The sequence below is a fragment of the Lampetra fluviatilis genome, chromosome 42, assembly GCF_964198595.1.
Source record: "Lampetra fluviatilis chromosome 42, kcLamFluv1.1, whole genome shotgun sequence".
In the NCBI taxonomy this organism is placed as follows: domain Eukaryota; kingdom Metazoa; phylum Chordata; class Hyperoartia; order Petromyzontiformes; family Petromyzontidae; genus Lampetra; species Lampetra fluviatilis.
This window is the reverse complement of record NC_136316.1, coordinates 7,602,715-7,623,553: the sequence shown is the minus strand read 5'-3', so window position 1 is coordinate 7,623,553 and position 20,839 is coordinate 7,602,715. Positions and strand designations below refer to the sequence as shown.

Here is a 20,839-nt window from a genome sequence, read left to right as displayed (position 1 = left end):
CTGCTCTTCAGCCAGCTGGTCCACATCATCCCATGTTATTTCAGTGACCTTTACATTAAAATATATTACGTCTCGCCAGTTATTTTTTTGGCCTTCCTCTTTGCTATTTTCCTTTCTCTAAACAAAATGGTTGCCTTCGCTCGTTCGACACCGAAATTGCTACGCCACCGTCCCTCCACCTCGTCCTGTTTTTCTCCCCGTCCTCTCAGGCGGCTGCGAGCTGGACCTGGCCTCGCTGTCGGTGCTGATGGAGTCTCTGGGCGGGATGCAGCAGTTGCGCGACGCTCGCGCGTGGCAGCGCTTGGCGGACGCGCTGCGAGTTCCACGCGCCGCCCAGGACCGCCTGGCACGGCTGCAGGAGGCGTACTGCCGCTACCTACTCGCGTTTGAGGTCCTGCCAGGTAAGGAGGAGAGGGAAACGTGAAGCCCCGTGTAAAGCGATCAGTCTGGAGCAGGGGTTGGCAACCAAAATAACAAGAAGAGACATTTTTTGTTTAGTCGGCAATAACTCTATTTCAAGAACCGCAATGCAATGTGAATACAAGACTGTAGTTCTTATTAAATAACGTTATGAAGCGGTCATTAAATAACCGCATGCGGCTCCGGAGCCGCAGGTTGCTGACCTCTGATCTAGAGTTTTGGGCTGTCAGCAACAGCGGCGTCAATGTAATTATAAGCATCGACCGCCACCACCCACGTCATCGTGATCGTCAGTCAGTTTCGTCCGTGGATCATCAACCACTCCACCCACATCACCGTCGTCAACAATGCGCATCAAAGCTCTTGTCACCTGGAGCAAGAACCTAAAACAGACGCAAAAAAAGGACAAAAATAATATAAATAAAAACATGAAAAACCAGATGTGACATTTTGTGGGCGCTTCAAACCTTTTTAGTTGGGGGTAAAACATCAGCTCGCATCCATCAGTGCTTGACCCGGTCAGTAAAGTGCATAGCAGAGCCCGGGATATCCGATTAGTTGCGTAATCAATTAGGCTACCGATTGTTTGAATTACTGAAAATAAATAGGATAACACGAATATGCCCCTGTTCCCACATGGGCTGCGTTCCGATGCCTCGATGCTTGCGGTTATTTCTGTTGTCGGCTGTGTTGAGACGTGAGTGCGTCATTGTGCGTATGTATCATGTTTGTCGAACTTCTTTCTCACTGTACATAGCCAACCATGATAATCGGAGGTGTTGGGGAAAGACAACAAACTAGACACAAAAAAGCAGTTCTAAAGAGATGAGTTTTCAATTTAGATTTAAATGACATGCATAGCTCCAGTGACTTCCTAATGTCGGAAGGAAGAGCGCTCCAGACAGCCGCAGAAGTGCATTTGAAAGTGCACGATGCAGTGACCTTCTTTGTTTGATGGTTAGACAAAAGGCGCCGCTGCAAAGATGACCGGAGTTCGCGTGATGATGATTTATGCTCCTTGACGATATCAGCAAAGTATTTGTGGCAAGCGCTTTGTGTGTCATGAACGCGACCTCATAATGTATCCGTTCAGCAACCGGAAGCCAATGTGTCTGTCGGCCGAGTTCAGACGGTGAGCGACGCGGTCTGGAGCGGGAGGTGCTGGCAGAGCGCGAGCGGATCGAGGCGCGCGGGGGGGCTCTGGAGGGACAGCAGGGCCAGGGGGACATCCCTGAGGGGCTCGGGGTGAGCGCTGTCGTCGTCAAACCCCCGTCGTGGTGGTCGCTTGCGGTGTCCACGGTAGAGATGCTGAGCTGGTATTGGTGACCTCTTGGGTCTCAGGTTTGGTACCGCAAATCTGTCTCTGTCTCAGGAGGCTGATGATGGCTATGTCAAAGACACTGAACTGGTAACACATTAGGTCTTGGGTCTAAGACTTCTGGCTATGTGTCTCAGGATTGACATTTGGTGAAGTTCTATTTATAAAGCAAGAAGGACCGCTATCTGGTGTTGGTGGAAACAAGCCTATTGCATTGACTCTAGGTAATACTTTGATGTGGTCTTCCAGTTGCGTTATAATTTGAGATTAAATCCAAATTGTGCTCTTATAACATTTGAGGGAACCTGCTGAGAGATATCAATTGCATGAGCAGCCAGACCTAAATATATATAAAGGCACTCAGTCAGGCCTACATGTGATGTTTCTCCCACCCATTTAAATTATTGGGGGTCAAGGATAGCAGGAGCAGAGTATAATTGGGCCTTGGATAATATAATTTTCACTACAAATGCTGCAGGAGAAGCTACATTTTTCTTGTCAATTTGAGTAACCCCGTGACCTTGCATTGTGTTCTTCAGCTCGGAGCTAGCTTCAAACCGTGGAACAGACTAACGAGCCGCGTACGGAACGGAGTGTCCTCCAATGGGATGTCTCCACTGCCGAGCGACGGAGAGGACGGGGAGGGTGTGACGAACCCCCCCAAAGAGACGCACAGGGACAGCGGAGTGCTCAAGGACGTGCACAAGTGGTGCTTCAAGGTAAGCGATGACGGTGACGACGTTGGTGATGACGGCAAAGTCCACCTTCTGACATCGTCGGTCGGCCAACCCTCGCCAGGTTGGCTCATGAGGTCAGAGTGTTGGCCTGGGACCATATCGCATTAGATTTGTTCTGCACTTAATCTCCGATTGACATGGTTGGCTACGTACGGTGCGAAAAAAGTTCAACATACGCACATACAATCAGGATAAAAATTGAGCTGAGAATTAAAAATATCGGTTTGATTATCATGCGACGATTATTGCCCTTTGCAGCAGACAGTGAGAATGAACTGCCCCAAACTGTTTGGACAGTAGGTCACTTGGAGGGGATTTCAGAAGTTATTATTTTAACCACTTTTGTGAGCCATTCCCTAACATGGAGGAGGGGTGCACTTCTCTTTAAGAGAGATCGGAATGGATTCTCCCTCTTGTGACACGACGCCGAGAAGCACAAGCGGTATAGATTTGGACAAGAAGACAAAAATACGTAAATGGAATCATGGCCAAGAATTGTGACTCGTCACCGAATCTCGGAGAGGGAGAATCATTTATCTACCTCACAAGGTATGGAGGAGGTTGTGGGTTCACGCCCAACCCTGATGCCTATATATTTTGAGTTTGCATATTCTCCCCGTGGTCGCATGGATTTTTTCCGGTTCCTCTGGCTTTTCCCTCCACATTTAGAATCAACATGCGTTTAGAGTATTTGGCTGCTATACATTTCCACATGATAAGCCACTTCGATGAGCTATCAGCTATATAGCTGTTACAATTAAAAGTTTAGTTTTAACTTCGTCGGCATGCGAATTGGCCTAAGAAGGGTCACAATTCATACTCTGGGATTAAGGAATTTGAGTACCATTCCCGCGGCAGTTGGTCAAGAACGGCTTTTCTCTCCACGTTTGTCAATGTGCGTGTAGAGTATTCGTTTGCTATAAACTTCCGTGTGATAAGCCACTTTGTTGAGCTAATCCATATGTGGCCAGGTCACTTCTGAAAAAGAGCAATATAGCTCAGTGGGCCTTGACTGGTTAAATAAAAATAGTTGAGTTTTTTGGTAAAAAAATTTTTGTGACATTTCATGGGTGGATCGTTGAATTGCCCACTCTCACCCCCCCTCCCTCCCCCCACCGCCTCGCAGGGCAAGTCGGTATCGCTGACGGCGTTTTACCGAGCGGCGAGGAACCTGCTGAGCACTCACTGCAGCAAGGAGCCGTCAGCGTCGCTCATCGAGGTGAGATGCAGTGGAGATGCATCTCGTTTGTAAATGCTTTTTGAAAGGGATCCTGAACGTGGGTGGTAGGGCTGGGACGATCAATCAATTTTTCTGATTGATCAACTAAGAATTATGGAAACGATCCTGTTTAAAAGCGGCGGTCTCCCCCGCATACTGATGATGTCACCAAGCCCAGCCCATCATCTCCCATCATGGTGCACGCATCTTGCTCTGACACTGACCCCTCGACGGTCACACCTCACTCTTGCCTGGGTAAGAGCGTACGATGCGGCTACAAAAACAGGTTCCTGGGAGCCAGATCTACTTGTTTCGCTTGCAATTGTAATTACATATTGTCACTAATTTCAGCTAACGATGCTGCTGTAATTGTAATGATAATTAATTGGCCCAGTTTTGCCTGGGATTGGTTCGGCACGGAAGTACAGCTGTAGCAACACGAGCTCACGGGTCCAGCCTGGTGCAAGCGTCGAGCCGGCACAGTTTCCCGCGACTGTGGAAACGTGCGTTTTCGTTTTGCTCGTTTCAGCAAAAGTACTGGGAGATCGTTCAGAACCAGGACATGCACGTGTCCGTGCACTGCGGCAAAGTCGACACAAACTTCGTGTCCAGCGGCTTTCCAATCGGCCGCTCCGAGCCCTTCTCAAGGTGATGTCTCCTGGACACCGGCTCGCCACCATGTGACGACACACAAAGCAGCCGACATTATGAATGCTTATGCCCGTAGCTGGCCAACTACCGTGGGAATGGTACTCAAATTTCATACTCTCAGAGTATGATTTGTAATTGTTCGTTGCCTGATTCTCATGCTAACTAAGCTAAAATTATTTTTTTATTTTACCAGGTAAGGCCCACTGAGCTATGTAGCTCTTTTTCATAAGCGACCTGGCCACAAATAATAGCTCAACGAAGTGGCTTATTGTGTGGCAATGTATAGCAGCCAAATACTCTTAAGTGCATGTTGATTTTACATGTGGAGGGAAAAGCTGGATAACCTGGAGAAAAATCCACACGACTATGGGAAGAGAGACATGCAAACTCCAAATATACAGGCTTCAGGGTCTGGATTATACATACAACCTCCTGTATGCCAGGCGAGGCAGTTAACATCTCGCCACCGCGGCTCCCCACGATCCTGTCTCCTGCACTACAATGGGATACCAACAGGATTAGTGATTATCGTCATGATGCTCGTTTGCCCAGAAAAGCCGAACGTAAATCTCAAGACTCCTTTTCTTGGGAAGGTTCTACCAAGATTTTGTCCATAACGATAATAAATCCAACAATATTGAGTTTTATTTAGCGTCGTTCTTATAATTTACATCTTGGAATTGCTGAGGAACCGCAGACCAAGCTGAAAGGCAACTGGGCGGTTGGTCCAGCTCCACCGGACCTGTGTACATTCAGATGTTTTCAGCCATTTAATTAGTAGACATTGTTGGGAACAATGTTGCAATGTCTAATCTCGGGTTGAGTCATTTGCATATGATTTGTCAATACCAGTTAAACTGCAGAACAGGGGGAGAACATTCAAATTCCACGCCAAGGCACCCGAATCAGAAATTGAACCCAGCCCTTGCAGTGAGGCACAATTGTTACCACTCTGCTATCCACCTGTGTGCATGTTTGTGCTTTTGTTGGTTCATTATGCTGTTGTGGAGTGACTCATGCAGCCAGCTATGGCGACAGGGTTTGGTGGTACATGTTGTTTATGTCGTTTATTGTGAAATTTCGGTCACAGTTCCTATGATCACTGTTACATTGCTTATGGCTTTATTTTGGTGATTTCGAGAAGTTTTTTGGTTTGGCCATATTTGTTTGTAGTAGTACGGAGTTAGAATGATGGCTTTAATCTAAGTTGTCTTGTGGTTGTTGTTTGACTTGCATCCCACTGGGATTTTTGCACAGCATTGGTGTACGGTGCTTTTTATCTGGAAGACTTTGCAGTTTTTTCCTGGATTTTTCTGTTTGCGCATAGTCACTTTAAGATGTTTTCTTGTTCATGTTTTTGTTTTTGTTTGTTGCGGTTGCACCCGATTCAAGAGCCGAATGGCTCACAGGGCTATACCAAATAACTGAAACTGAATTATTTCTTTCACTTTGTGTTTGGGCGTCTGCATCGTCATCAGGCACAGCTGGAACCTGACAATGCTGCCCAGCAACCCCGGCTCCGTGCTGCGACACCTGGGAGCTCTGTCCGGTGAGCCCTTTGGCATCACATGAGAGTCACTCTGAACAGGACGGGTGGCTCCTAATCCTGGGGTGCAGAACCTACGGGTCATGGGCCGGATATGGCCAAGGAATTTATTTCATATCACCCATGGTCCACATGAATCCTAAAATTTCAAAGGAGCCTGAAATAATATTTGCACTTTTTGGATACTAGAGGGGGAATATTTTGAATCGCGTATCTAATATTGGTGTGTGCCAAATCACCTATTGCTTTCAAGTAGTTCTCGGCACACGATGAATTGCGTAAAATCATAGCCTGATCAAAGCTCAGTGTCAATTGTATTTGAAAGTCCTAATTTGGCCCTCTGTAAGGAAAAGGTCCCCCTGTTCCTGGCCTAAAAGCTAACCAAGAGAAACACGAGAGTAGGCCAACTTCACAGTTGATGCTGTTCCAAACGAGTTGGGATTTAAGCTCATTGTGATGACACAATGTTTCCGAACCTCAGGGGTCACGGTGCCGTGGCTGAACGTGGGGATGGTGTTCTCTACGTGGGTGTGGGCCCGCGACCCGCACTACCTGCCCTCCATCGACTACCTGCACACGGGCGCCGACAAAATCTGGTGGGTGCACCCCCCCCCCATCCCTACTTTCCACTTCTGTCCCCACCGGTGGAATCATGACCAGCGTCATCATTATCTTGTGTCGTGATAAAATCCCCTGTAAGATGAAGGCCTTTCCCATACCCCCACCCCACCACAATATTCCTGCGATGCGACAAGCCACCCTGTGCCTGCACTGCACGCAAGCTGATGTCTTGGTGCGGTCTCCACGGTGGAATCATCATGCTTCTGCTTCCCATCTCTCTTGTTGAGAGTCACAGCAGTGTGAGCCCCTGTGTGTGTTGGGCATGTGACTGTTCTTGTAACGAAGCATTGGCTGATATAAAAAGATCGATTCTTAACATTGCATCGAAAATATATATACATCAAACTGCACGTGATTGAATGCGTTCGTATGTTGTCATGCAATGGGTTTGTAGAGGTATTATTATGCACTCTCCATGCTGTGTCAGCCGGTAGTATCCCACACGTGTCAATAGTGGGCAGTGTCAACAGACTATGGCCCAAGGGGCCAACGATAACCCCGATGAGAAAACGGATCCTGGGACGCAGACCCCAGATCCCGGGAGGGGGACTGGGGGATGACGTCACCGTTCCAGAACCTGGTAGTAGGTCCTGGAAGGAAGGCGTGGCTGGGGTGGAGCAAGCCATGGACTTGTATAAAAGCCGGACCTCTGAACGGTCCGAGGCGGTCGTCGTCCACCCGAAGATCAAGAGCTCCTGAAGACTGAAGAGAAGAGCCCACGGGCAGAGCCGCACCCCTGGCAAGGGTCGGCTCCAGCTTATGTACCAGTGAAGACCAAGCTTCACCCAAGAAGGGTTTGAATAGCCAGGGAGAGGCGTATTTAGTGTATCGGGTGTAGGGGGCCGTTACCCCTTTGGGTTAAGCAGTTACTGTTAAATACGTGTTGCCTCGGAGAGAGAGAGATTCTCCTCTAGTTACTGAACCACTACAGGTTCATGCTAACCACTAGAGCTCGCTACATTTACAACTGTTAAAATAATATGCTTGAATTTAAACTCGACCGCATATCAAAATAATTATATGAATCGCTCACCCCCTTGTTTTGCCGTGCCAGCCTTTATAGGTGTTCGCTCACGGCACTTGCCCCAACAGCCTGTTAAAGCAATTATGTGGAATCTTTTTATTTTTTGTTAACATATGTTCCGTGTGCATGGTGATGATGATAAAATGTCTTAAGTAGAATTCTGTGTGGACATGGAACCTCTCCCTAGGTACTGCATCCCAGCCAGCCAGAAGGATAAACTGGAGAAGGTGGTCCACTCCCTACTGCAGGCGAACGGCAAGTCTGGCTTGGAGATGCTGCAAAACAGCATGGTGAGTGGTGGAGTGGAGACTTCTTAGTGCCATTTAATTTTCATATTGCTGTGGGCAGCAGAGGGCATCGCAGCAAATTCCATATCACATCTATTCTTACCTCCACCAACTCACACTAATAAGAGTGGCGAAGTATTGTCAAACAACCCCCCCCCATGACGTGTGAGATGAGCGAGTTATGGTGTAACAGGTTGAGAGGCTGCGGTTACTATAACTAGAGAACTGCTTTTTGTGTTTAGTTTTGTTGTCCTTCCCCCCGCACCTCCAATTAGCACGGTTGCCTACGTACGTGTACACGTACAGTATATTTGCTATTGAATTGATCGTGAGTACCCAGAGTGAACCCACACCCCCGGGTCCTGCCCCCCCCCCCTCCGCTGGTGTGTGTACAGGTGTCCCCGGAGGTGCTGAGCCATGCCGGCGTGTCCGTGTACCGCACCGTGCAGCGCAGTGGGCAGTTCGTGGTCACCTTCCCGGGGTCCTTCACCTCGTCCGTGTCGTGCGGCTACTCGGTGTCCGAGACAATCACGTTCGCCCCCGCTGACTGGCTGCCTCTCGGCTGCCGGGCCGCTGAGGTCTCGCCGCTTTTGTCTCGTCTGTCCGTCTGTCTGTGCATTTTTCCATCTGTCCGACCAACCGTTTATCTGTCTGTCCATCCATCTGCATTGCCAATGAGATGGATGGGACAATTGAAGGACGAGAGTGATGATGAGAGACAGAGCGATATTGCAAATAAGACGTACGGCTATGAGAAATACGAATCCCCCGCGTACGTTCCGTCTGTCAGACTACTATAGAGAGGGTACAATTCATAGAGTACAGATGGTACCATTAGGAGAGTACGATCGTAGCACATAGTACAGGCGGTTCAGTTGGGAGAGACGGTACATACAGGGGGTGCCACGGTGACTAGGAGATGCTAACTACCTCACCTGGTATACAGGAGGTCGTGGGTTCGATCCCGACCCTGATGCCTGTATGTTTGTCGTTTGCATATTCTTCCTGTAGTCACTTGGATTTTTCTCCAGGTCCTCCGCTTTTTCCCTCCACATTTAGAAACATGCATTTGGAGTATTTGACTGCTATAAATTTGCACGTGATAAGCCATTTTGTGGAACTATCATTTGTGGCCAGGTCACTTCTTAAAAAGAGCAAAACAGTTTGGTGGGCCTTACCTGGTAAAAAAAAAAAAATAGTAAAACAATGTCCATTCATTGTCCGTTTGTCCTCCCGTCTTCTGTCCGTTTGTTTGTTCATCATCCATCTGATTGTCCATCTACATTGAAGACTCATTTCTACAGAACTGCTTTTTGTGTTTAGTTTGTTGCCCTTCCCTCGCAGCTCTGATTAGCACGGTTGGCTATGTATGGTGCGAAAGAAGTTCAACATGCATACATCCTTAAATCTGAATGTCCATCTGTCTGCTCATCCATCTGTCATATGAGATGAATGCCTATGTTTCATTCAGACTCGCGGTTGGTACGAACAAGAACAAAACCCAAATAGGGCAGTGCATGCGAGGTAGTCAAAATGAAGACCGTACCAACAAGGACCGTACAGGCATTGCAAATGAGATGGTCAGCACAGTTGATAGGTAGAGATGAGAGAGAGAGAGATTGCAAATAAGATGTACAGCTAGAATACAACATACTGTACAGGCAGGAAAATGTTAGATGGCACGAGAACGAGTGAGAGGCTACACATTTAGCGTACAGTCAAATTAGGATGTTACGAACGAAACTAACAGTACAGGCAGTACAAGTGGGAGATGGATCGTTACTCGCGAGATGGACAACCGCAGCAGGATGAACCCCAGCGAGTCCAGGCCCACCCACCCACCAGCTCGGTGTAACGGTACCCACTCATGCGGCGAATCCCCTGCGTACGTTCCGTCTGGCAGGAGGTGAAGCGACGGTGCATCCCCAACATGTTCCCCATGGACAAGCTGCTTTACCTGACGGCCGTGGGCGAGCTGGAGAAGGGCAACGCGGCGGCGCTGGCCCACGTGGGGCCCCTGCTGGGCCAGCTGAGGTGGGCGCAAGCATCGCACCGCGTCGCGTCGCACCACGTAGCACCGCGTGGGGACACCGCACATTGAGACAATGATGCTGCTGCTGCACCCAAATCTCCCCGCGTGGTCTCTTAACCCTTACCGCCTTCCGAGACGTCACCGCTGGATCTCGGAACGCGCAAGCGGTGAGCGTTGATTTTCTTTAGAGGGACGTATTGGCACCGTTGTTTTTGAAGACGTACTCACCGCGGAGAACTGTAGCGATACGACCGCACTCTACAATAGCTCTTTCCCCCCTGTCTAGCAGCCCCCAGACTGGAACTCTTTCCCACAAGATATCAGAGTCTCTTGACATTTGTCAAACTCGTCTTAGATTGTTATTTACAATCATTCGTCTGTTGGACTTTAAGGCAATTTAGCAAATTCCTTCCAATATTTATTTGGTTATATTGCTGATTCTTTGTTTTTAGTTTCATGTCTTATTGTCATGCTATGTCTGCTGCTGTCTTGTACAGCACTTGGAAATCCTTGATGAAGGCGCATTATAAATAGAATTATCATTCCGCACTGCGTATCATGTACCACATACCGCGTTCCACATGCCACGTGTCGCACCACACGGAACCTACCGCACCACCGCACACCACGTTTGGTACGGTGTGAAAAAACCAACCACGCTCACGATTCCGCTTTTTGTCCCCTGGGCCGCCGAAAAAACCCAACAGAGACCGGGAGTTGAACCTGCGGCGAAGGCTGCACGTGCGGGGCCTGCGCTCGTGGGCGCGCTACGGCTGCCAGGACGCGCACCATCCCGGCGTGGCCGAGGTGCGCAAGCGGCCGCGCAAGTGGCTTCCCATCGAGTCGGCGGAGCGGCGCTGCCTCACCTGCCGTCAGCTCTGCTACCTGTCCATGGTGAGCGAAGCCGGGGGGCGAACGGGGGAAGGGTTGTGACTTCAAATCGTGGTCGGGCGGTACCACTCCCTGGACCCAAGAGCACCGAGTTCGGGGCTTCGGTCCGTGACATTTCTGTACCGGCCCCCTCCCTCGTTTACGGTTTGTGCCTTTTTTGTAAAAAAAAATGTTGGTCGGTGGTTAACTCGGCCCATCTCACCTCTGGGATAGATTTTTTTAAATCGAATTCCGCCGTGTGGGGAAGTGAGCACAGCGATTATCCTGTGGTTAGACTTTGCCCTGCCGTGGGAATGTGAGGTTTTCACCACTGGCTCGGCTGTAAGCGGGAGATGAACACCGACTCTCTGGTCATTCGAATAGGAAATTGCTTTCCCACCTGATGACGGATGCTTGTGTTGCGCCCGAAACGTCATGATTTATTTTATTTTATACCTACGTGACTTTACCGAAAGAACCAAAGAGTATGGATTCCTGCAGTCACGAAAGCTTCAAATCAAATTAAGATTATTGATTACTGTTTACTTAGAGGGGGAGGGCTAGAGCAGAATTCATCTTATAAAAATGGTAATTCTACTCTTTCTGTTCATGTATGTATGTTGAACTTCCTTAGCACCATACGTAGCCAACCGTGCTCATTGGAGGTGTGGAGGAAGGACAACAAACTAAACACAACAAGCAGTTCTAGATAAATGAGTGCTCAATCTATATGCTTTAAAAGTGCATAGCTCCAGTGGCTTCCTATTAATGCCACACATTCAGTGTTTGGCATTTGTTTCATGTTCGTTTGAACTTTTCCCTCCATGAGATTTTGTATAGGCTTCACTTTCAAACAAAGTCGCGCTTCAGGGTTGTTTGTAGTAAGCAGGCAGGAAGCAGAGAGTGCATGACCAAGTTTTGGGAAGCATGGAGCGGGTGGGAATCAAGTGGGGAAGCAGGAAGCAGGTAGGAAAGGTGCAAAGACTGGGGACCTACACTCACATCGACCCTTCACTTGAGGAGCAGCAGCTGATTACAGAACCGGCATACTTGGGAATTGCTTTTGTAAGCACAGTTAATCCGCAACCCGGATAATCGAAAGTTCACCATATTGGGGTGATTTCAAAATTCCAACTGTGAGGTTGTCTAATTTGAGGAACTGCTCGTGGAAGGCATCGTATGTCTGCTTGAATTACAGGAGTAGTGAATGCTCACTCGCTCTGCTGTGTGGTTTGCCTCCGCGTGTGAATTGTTGGGGGGTGGCGCCGGTGGTGGAGGAGAGCGAGAACGTGGTCTTCTGTCTGCACTGCGCGCTGGCACGCATGGAGGAGCAGGGCTCCTGCCGGCGTCTCAAGCTCATGTACCGCTACGACCAGGTGAGAGAGACGTACGCGCGGTTACGGCAACGCCGCGCAATAAAACACACAACACGCTGCAAGCAGGGAGCCCTTTTTTTACGACGATGTCAAGATAAGCCTCTGTGGAGGAAGCACGTGAAGGACGCTACTGGGCAGTTGGAGGCGGTCGCCATCCATTAACAACGGAGGGCAGAGGAGCGACGCTCACAACAACGGAATGCCGGGCGGCTAAAACACAGCAATTTGGAAGTTGGTCAACCCTTTGCACCTGGGTTTGTCCCGTGAGCTCCTGCCAGCGGGCGTTCGACACTTCACGTGGCCTTGAAGTGCGCATAGCCTGGCACAAGCGCCATGGCCACTTAGTGGCGAATGGTGGTTGTTTTGTGGTTTGTGGGTTATGACGTTAATTAGTAAAAAAAAAAATGTATACGACTAAAAATCCTACGTGTATATGTGTGCCTTTTTACGCGTGTCATGCTGCAGGAGCAAATGGACTCGCTTGTCGACCGGGTGAACGCCGCGATCGCTCTCAGCCTCGGCGCCGGCCTCGCCTCGCCAGGGACTCACCGCAGCCCAGTCCCCTCGGTGTCCTCCACCGCCGCCACCACCGCCACCACTCCTCCTCCCCCTCGCCGCACCGCCAACTCTACCCGCCGCCACCCGGCCTCTGAGCCGGCCAGTGCCACCAATGCCACCGCCCCCGCCGATACCGCCGCCACAGTTGCCACCGCCGACGCCGCCGCCACCGCCGGCTCGGCATACGATGGAGCCGACGGTCGGCTTTCCTCTCCGTCGCGGCGCAGGCGAGGGGCCGAGCCGCGTGGGGGGGAGGCGACGGCGGCGGCAGCCGCGGAGGACGGGGCCTACGGCCGGCAGGGACAGCGACAGGTGCGGCGTGCGGCGCTGGGGCCGTACGGCGCGCGCCAACGTGGGGAGGCGTCCGGCCCGGCGAGGCCTCGCCCGTAAGGGATGCCGCGTGGGGTCCGCTCGGGAGGTTTAGCGGCGATCGTTGCTTGGCGGTCATCACCGGCAATGCGTTTTAAGCCGGGAGCGAAAGCGGCACCCTTGGTACGGCAGTGGCGTAGAGCAGCGATTCCCAACCTTTCATTTGTCCGTGTACCCTGACCTTACCTATCACCTTTCCATGTACCCTTTCAGCATATAGGGTTTATATTCAATGAAATAGTTGAATAAAATACAACGTAATAATGACATGTATTACAAATATATATAATTATCACCGAAGACGTTTAGTGAACACTTAATAACTTTAGAATATAACTAAATATTTACAATTTAATATTTACCCTTTAATAGAAAAACAATTTTTAAACTCTACTGTGCAATGTCTAGCCGAGTCACTAGCCGAGTCACTATGAAGCAGAGGAGACTGGCTGAGGTTCAGTGGGCATGGAATGTTTAAGATATTTTTTTGACGGTCTTGAAGATTGTTTTATTTATTTGGAAACTTATAAAATAATGTGAAAAACGAGAGGAATCGGGAATCCTCCTCCCCCCCCCCCCCCTCAGCAGTTCGCATGGACGATGGAGGCATCCAATCGCACGGATTCGCAAAATGAAACAAACGGATAAGCGTGTGTCGCAAGCACACACGCACGCAGAGCCAGCGCTGCTTCGTGACCTCGCTTCAACCCTACTCCAGTACGCGATTTGTCTCGCGTACCCCTCAGATATGCCACGCGTACCCCGACGGGTACTCGTGTTCTGTGCCGCAGGTTGGGAACCGTTCGTGTAGAGTGAAGGAAATTTGTTTTGAAGAGCTGCCATTGGTCAACAGAGCACACGACGGTCATGTGGGCCTGTCTGCCTGTGATCTGTTTGGCAGTTGCCCTCATTTGCCCACTCGGGAGGGCGATGGTCAGATCTGCCTGGAATTACAATAGAAACCTTACAAACACTCATCACATTTGTCAATAACACTGCCGTAAAGAGGAAACGTACAATAGGAAACATTTCACGCAATGGCGTGGCAACATTTGCCATTGCCGGTTTTCGTCGGCGACGTTCGTTCTCAATTGGCCTTTGTGGATCCATTGCCTTGAAGTGTGCGTCTACGTGTCATCCCCATGTGGTTTCTTTTTTTTTTCTTTCCTCGTGTGGAAATCCCATTTTGCGGTTTTACTCTGGAACACAAACTTCAGGGATGGCTGCGAGGGGAGGGTCCAGGACCTCGTTCGTGCGCTGGAACGATATTTGGAGGAAAACAGTCAAATCGGTAAAATGTAGCGACCATTTGACGCTGGGTTTTTTTGCCAAACATTGGCAGCAATGTTTTACCGGCACATGAATTGTGGCCGAAATTCATTTTTGTTCCCCCCCCCCCCACCCCGCAACAATTTTTTGTACCGTGTTGTAATATTTTTTTTACCTGTGCGTGTGTACATATTTTTTTATTGGACTGTATTACGTTTTTTCGTTGTTATAAAGTGAAACAGGTCACACAAGCGGGAACGCAGAGTGTTTTGCTCATGCGAAAAAAACCCCAGAATTTATAGTTTTTTTTAAGTGATGCCACCTCGCGTTTTGGAGGGGCGTTTAAGTTCGTGGTCTTTTACTGAATTTCTACTGTTTTTATCAGAAATCCTCGGCAGACTGTGACACTGGTGTTGCGCTGCTGACAGCAGCCCACCCATTCCGACAGGTTTTAAATGTGCTGCTCGCGTAAAACCTTTCTCCATTCCAAAATGTAGTATTTTATTTGAATCCGATTGCCGATTTTAAACGCTAAAAGTTTAATGCATCGTTGCTCTCGTATGCGTTGCCTTGACCGCACGACCGATTTTAAAACCGTGAAGTGATGAGAGAAAGAGAAAAAAGGGCAGTGTTGAGTGACTGTCTGACAGTAAGCCAGTACATGACCTGTGTACGTGATTCCCAAGGGTTGAACTTGCTGTGGAATGGATAGGGGGGGGATAAGGTGAAGTTGGTGGGCTGTGGAGTTGCTTGGATGCGGTCGTTTATTAATGTGAAAAATTTAAGGGGGTCGATGCTCATGTTAAAAGGATTTGCACTAGCGAGGAACTTAATTTACTGTATGGAGATAAAGCAGCGAAAGAAAGGAAGTGATGCTTGTGTAAAATGAACATGTCCGGAAGCTGGTATTTGTGTAAAAGCCCGAGGCGTGATTCATATGTTGGTGGACATGCATTGTCCACTGATATTTGACGGAGAAATGGTCACGTCGCTGCTATTACACGATCGTCCATTTCCCTCCCGGCTGAATTTCGGCGGAATTTGGTTTCACCCAACACACGTGGAGCCAGGTGCTCTGTCTCGAGCGGAAGTCGACAAAGTTTCTCCTTAAATTTGATCTTTATCAAGTATGGGCACCCATATGGATAAATCTCGCTCTTTCAGATCATCGAAGTGACATTCTGCCCAGTGGGGAACTTTAGCCCCAGATCTTTAAAGACGTCTGCACGAGTTCTCGGAATGTGAAATTGTCAAAAGGAAGAGCTGCTGAACGTCGGAAGTGAATTTAAGTTTTAGGTGAAGTGCTTAATTGTTTTTGGAAAGATGTTTACTCCATCCCAAAGAAAGATTTAATTGGCCCAGCTGTATGAGTGAAAGGCAAAAGCTGAGGTCTGTTCATTCGCGTTGGAATAAAAGAGTAAACTTATTGTTTTACTATCGATATCAACGATGGTGATGGTGTGCCCACCTGCAGAGTGTTAAAAGTACCCCGTGAACGAAATCGTGAGCTCATTATTTTAAGAATATTTCTGGGAGGCACAAAAACTTGATTGTGGCAACGGGCGACCCGTGACGGTGCGTCGACGCGACCACTCGGCGACTCCAGAGGAGTTCAGTCCGCGTAGGCAACGTGGTCTGTTGCGTGTTTTACAAACTCCCGACGAGAACAGCTCCCTCCCCCGCCTCCCCCACACTGAGCGCAGGTTGGAGTTGAGTTCTCGGGGAGAGAGTAAAAAAGAAAACACGTGGCGGATCCAAACTGCCTGGCTAGGCTGACCGACCTGGGTTGCCTGCGACGCGCTCCATCGAGAGCGGCGCCGGTTCTAAGTGTTCAGTGCAATGAGTTTGCAATGGCCTTGCTGTTGTGGAATGTAAATAATTGTTATTGATACAATCATCTTCGCGTTAACAAAAAAAACGGAATTCATGGCTTAAAAGGAAAGAAATGGATTGTGTGCCCGTTATCGAGCGTTGTGGTTTTTTTTCCCCTTGTGTCGTCATCGTGAGCTCGCGAATTTCAATCAATCGAGTGGCAATTTGTGCGGCGGTATTGGTATGCAGTGATTGGTGCTAAATGTCGCGCTTCACCCCCTCCCACCCCCCCCCCCCCCCCCCCCCCCCCCAGAAAAGCTTTATTTTTTTGTGCTGTGCCCGGCGCGGTGGGTGGCACAGCGCTCTCCTGCCGTCGCGATTGTGCTGTGTGTGTGGCTTCTGCAGATCCTGCTTGAACGTTTACCCGTAATCGATGAGGGGATGGGCGGGGTGTCCCTCTTGCGAATCACTGCGGCTCTGTGAAATACTGCCACAGAGAATTGATATATCTATCTGTAACCCTAAAAATCATAACCCACGACCATAACCGTGACTCCATATGCATTTTGCCTTGTGGGTTTTTTTTTCATGGCACATCCATTCCAATGCTCTGTAGGGAGAAAAACCAAGTCTGGCTGGAGGCAGAAATATAGACGTAACAATAAACTCGTGCAGGGAATCGATGAATCGTCACATTCCGCATCGCGTTTCAAGTAAAGAATCGATCTTTTTTTTATATATATTAACATTTTTTTGCCTCTTTTGTACAGGTATGTGCACCGTTCAGTTGAAACGGTATATAATTTGCACAGATTGAAAATACTGTATTTTTCGTGCGTACAGTTTGACATGCGCATCCGGTGCGCAGCGGGCGGTTTTAATCCAATGCACCTTTACGTGCCGCATGGAGCAGCGGTGCACCACCACCACCACCACATTGGGTGTCTCTTCTGCCCTGAATCTTGTCTTGCCGGACCGAGGCAGCATTGTCCTGCGACAGTCTTGGAATCGCCTTCCTGCACAACTGAAAGCCGTCGTCGGATCGATTGAGCCCGGTACTTAACCCATTCCAGTCGCTCGCTGGCGGTTAGCAACCTCATTGTCACTCTTCTATCAACACTCGCCTGGTTTCTGTCAACGTGACCGTCACCGATTGATTCCTCCACCCATATTTAGCACTCCGTCTACCTCTGACTTGTCTCGTTCCTGCCGTGTTCAAACAACAGACTGCAGGTTGCGTCTTCACTCCCGTCGTCTCTTCCCAAGTTCTTAGAACGTTTGTCAATTCCAGAAATGTAGTGACTCCGTCGTGGCGTTTGTCGATTTGTTTTTTGGCCTTGTGCCCAGCGAACATTAAACAAATGTAGTTAACCATTTATACATTTACATTGCATACACACAAAAACGAATGCAGTGTGCATTGGCATTGCTCGAATTCAACCTCTGCTATTCCATTACTGCCAAGAACCTAAAAGCCACCACAGCTGTCTACGAGAGTACCCTTACTGGATCACCAAGCCCTCCATTCTCGCACTCTCGGTCTCCCTTGCAAGAGACGTTTCGGTTGTGTACCGTTTATCTGTGAGGCTCTCTCCGTGTGTCGGAAAGGGCACTTTGTGACACTCTTCAAAGCTCCCAACAACACTGCTTCCACCGTTCCTTATTGGTCGAGAGCAGGGGTGGGGAACCTTTTTTCTGCCAAGGGACATTTGGATATTTATAACATCATTCGCGGGCCATACAAAATTATCAACTTCAAAATGAGAAAATTAGCCTGTTATATTTGGTCAAACATTTAATTAACTCACCCCTAATGTGATGGCTGAAACTGGTTCTCTTTCATGAGGCGTGATGTTATCTGGTATTGATGATGTTGCTACTCGCAACTGCTTTTCCAAGTTTGCGCCTAGATTTATTGAATATCGAGTCCTGTGGTTGCCTTGGCAGAGCCAGACTAAATGATTTTGCGGGCCCTATTACAGCCCGCGGGCCAGACGTTCCCTACCCCTGGTCTCGAGGACCGATCCATGGGGTGTGGCAATGGAGGTCACATCACCCCCGCGTGGAAATGAGGTGACGGATCAAGTTGGAGCTACTGAATTGGCTGCAGTTTTCGGGCAGCAGTGGTTTGCAGTTTAGTCGGGGCGATGGTATCTTCAGATGAAGCCGAATACCGGCTCCATCCACGATAACAATGATGTACAGTATAACATTGCATATTTTTCACGCCAAAACCTCGGCGTAGGTGGTTCTGAAGGATTTAGCCTCCCATTGTATAAGACTCTATACAATAAATTGTTTGCAACTTCATCCAACAGCATATCTTACGCGTATATCAGGGGTTTATTTTGTTCACATCGTGAGAGATAGCCGACCAAAAGTAGCCGTCTTCTAAAATGTATAATTGCGGACCTTGTCCATTAATGACCACTTTAATAATGTCACGCGCAAATCTTGGAATTTTTGTTTCAGAAAAATATTCAAAGTCTGAATATACGTAGTCTAAAAAAAAATACTGCAGAAGATTTTCTCTGCTCCCATTTACGGAGGTTCCTTGTTTTTCTGCGATGAAACAGACCGGCCCTGTCCCTGAAACATCACGTGGCCGCTGATTAGAGGAAACGTGTCCTGGACTCAACAAATCGTAGCAGTTGTGCAAGTATTGTACTCTCGGTAAAGTCACGTCGAAGGGAAATAAAACAATAAAATTCTCACGACGTTTCGATTGCAACACAAGCAATCATCATCAGGTGTGGAAACCACAGCAAGAAAATTTGAAAAAAGTGGCAGTTTTTTTCTTGCTGTGGTTTTCACACCTGATGATTGCATGTTGCAATCGAAACGTGATAATTTAATTGTTTAATGTTTATTATTTTAATATTTCCCTTCTACGTGACTTTACCGAAAGAACCAAGCATATGAATCCCTGCAGTCACGAAAGCTTTAAATCGAATTCTGGGGAGTATTTTCTCATGAAGCAGTCAGCGATCGTTTTAATCCCCCTTTGGACAGAGAAACTACTTATTGGCATTACAGTACTCCATGCATGCCATCGGAGCAGCGTTTTAGTGAATTCTAGCAGAGTAATCGCACCACTCCGTAGAGGCATCGATACACAATCCCTTCAGAGGCTGCGTACAGAGAAGGTTTGAAATGTGACCGATAAATGATGGCATATCGTTAATAATTGTAACGACGTGTTGCAGCTTGAGCTCTGGTGGTGTTCAACCTGTTGCTACTACTGTGACATCCCTTGTTCAATTTAGTTTCAATCGAGTGTGTACCTCCCCCTCGCCTGGCCCCAACATGGTTCTGAGAAATAATTGTATGAAGAATGAACATCAACATTTTAACGAATTGTCCATTTTGTGAGGTAATCCGAACTTAAGTCACTGCAAGGGAATAAAGGAAAATGAGCGTACACTCTGTGCACGCATGAAGTCATTTGTTCACGCCCCCACTGGTTCCTCTGGGAAACCACTGTGTACAATCAATGAGTTTACAAAGGTCGCTCATATCGATAGAGGTTACCATATGGATTTAAATTATATCGCCGTTATTTTATTTTGGCAGATTCATACATCATTATTCACCAATGGCTCGTATGACACAATTTCACCTTGATAAATCACCTCATGTACCCCCTGTTGAGAACCACTGAATTATTGTAACTCGCTAACCCCCCCCCCCCCACCACTGCCTAACTCAAGGAGTGCTGGCAGTGGTGTCGTGGTTGGCATGGACCTTGCTGCAAGGAAATAAATGGGGCCACCCCTTGCCCAATGTTCCCCTCTTCATGGTTCTGTGCCTGGCCCCTGGTTCCAGGTGCAGTTGCACCGCCTGCACACTTGACAGCAAAGCCACTGAAGTGCTGGAGAGGGGGGGGTGGAGAGGAGTGGGGCCGTAGCATGTTCATCTGATGATGCTTGAGTTTGTTTCCATTATATATCTAAAATGCCTAAGGAGTATATTGTTTTAAGTTTAAACTTGTGCCGATATAATAAAAGTGGAAGGAGAGAGGAAAAAGTGTCATGAGTTTTATTTGCGTTCAGTGAACCACTCGCAGACCTGGAAGATCGCTGTCGGGGCAATTTAACGCGTCGGCTTTCAACAGCAAATGATCAGGGCGTTTACTATCAAATGGGTGTAATGACAATTTGAAGTGGGCCTTTAAAAACTACACATTACAACATGGATGGATGATCCCCACATACTTGTAAATGTGTACATGCGCTGGTCTAATCGAATGCAAAATTAAAACGTTACACATTTCTACACGTGCAGACTAAGTACACCACTAAAACAGATTGTAAATGGATACGTGGGGGCCACCAACGTAACATGATCACTACACAGGCAATACATCGATAAGAGGATACGTTCCTGCAACCATGCTCATTCTAAACAGGAAATTGTTATAATTGTGGTTCTTTGTATGAACTTTTTTCACACCGTACGTAGCCAACCATGCTCATTGGAGGTGCAGGAAAGGACAACAATCTAAACAAGCAGTTCTAAAAAAAATAGTTTTCAAACTATACTTACAAGTGCATAGCTAGTGACTCCCTAATATCGAAAGGAAGAACGTTCCAGACGGCCATAGAAGCACATCTGAAAGCACGCGATGCCGGTGACTGTTTTTGTTAGATGGCGAGCCAAAAAAAACCTTAAGGAATTCAAACTCGTGCATATTATCAACAAAACCTAACCAAGAAAGAAGACGCATTGGC

At 48.2% G+C, this 20,839-nt stretch overlaps 1 protein-coding gene across 1 annotated transcript in view; it reads left to right on the top strand.

Moving 5' to 3' along the window:
• The window catches only part of LOC144946682 (uncharacterized), a 33,310-nt gene extending 19,870 nt beyond the window's left edge, over positions 1 to 13,440 (top strand). Inside the window, exons 9-21 of the mRNA XM_078875766.1 lie at positions 210 to 401; positions 1,550 to 1,665; positions 2,278 to 2,457; positions 3,602 to 3,694; positions 4,224 to 4,342; positions 5,824 to 5,894; positions 6,373 to 6,487; positions 7,724 to 7,826; positions 8,219 to 8,401; positions 9,727 to 9,857; positions 10,563 to 10,752; positions 11,997 to 12,101; positions 12,567 to 13,440. Coding sequence (XP_078731892.1) covers positions 210 to 401; positions 1,550 to 1,665; positions 2,278 to 2,457; positions 3,602 to 3,694; positions 4,224 to 4,342; positions 5,824 to 5,894; positions 6,373 to 6,487; positions 7,724 to 7,826; positions 8,219 to 8,401; positions 9,727 to 9,857; positions 10,563 to 10,752; positions 11,997 to 12,101; positions 12,567 to 13,049 — 2,081 coding nt within the window. The 3' untranslated portion in view covers positions 13,050 to 13,440. The remainder of the gene's footprint in view (positions 1 to 209; positions 402 to 1,549; positions 1,666 to 2,277; positions 2,458 to 3,601; positions 3,695 to 4,223; positions 4,343 to 5,823; positions 5,895 to 6,372; positions 6,488 to 7,723; positions 7,827 to 8,218; positions 8,402 to 9,726; positions 9,858 to 10,562; positions 10,753 to 11,996; positions 12,102 to 12,566) is intronic.
• Positions 13,441 to 20,839: the final 7,399 nt, after the last annotated feature.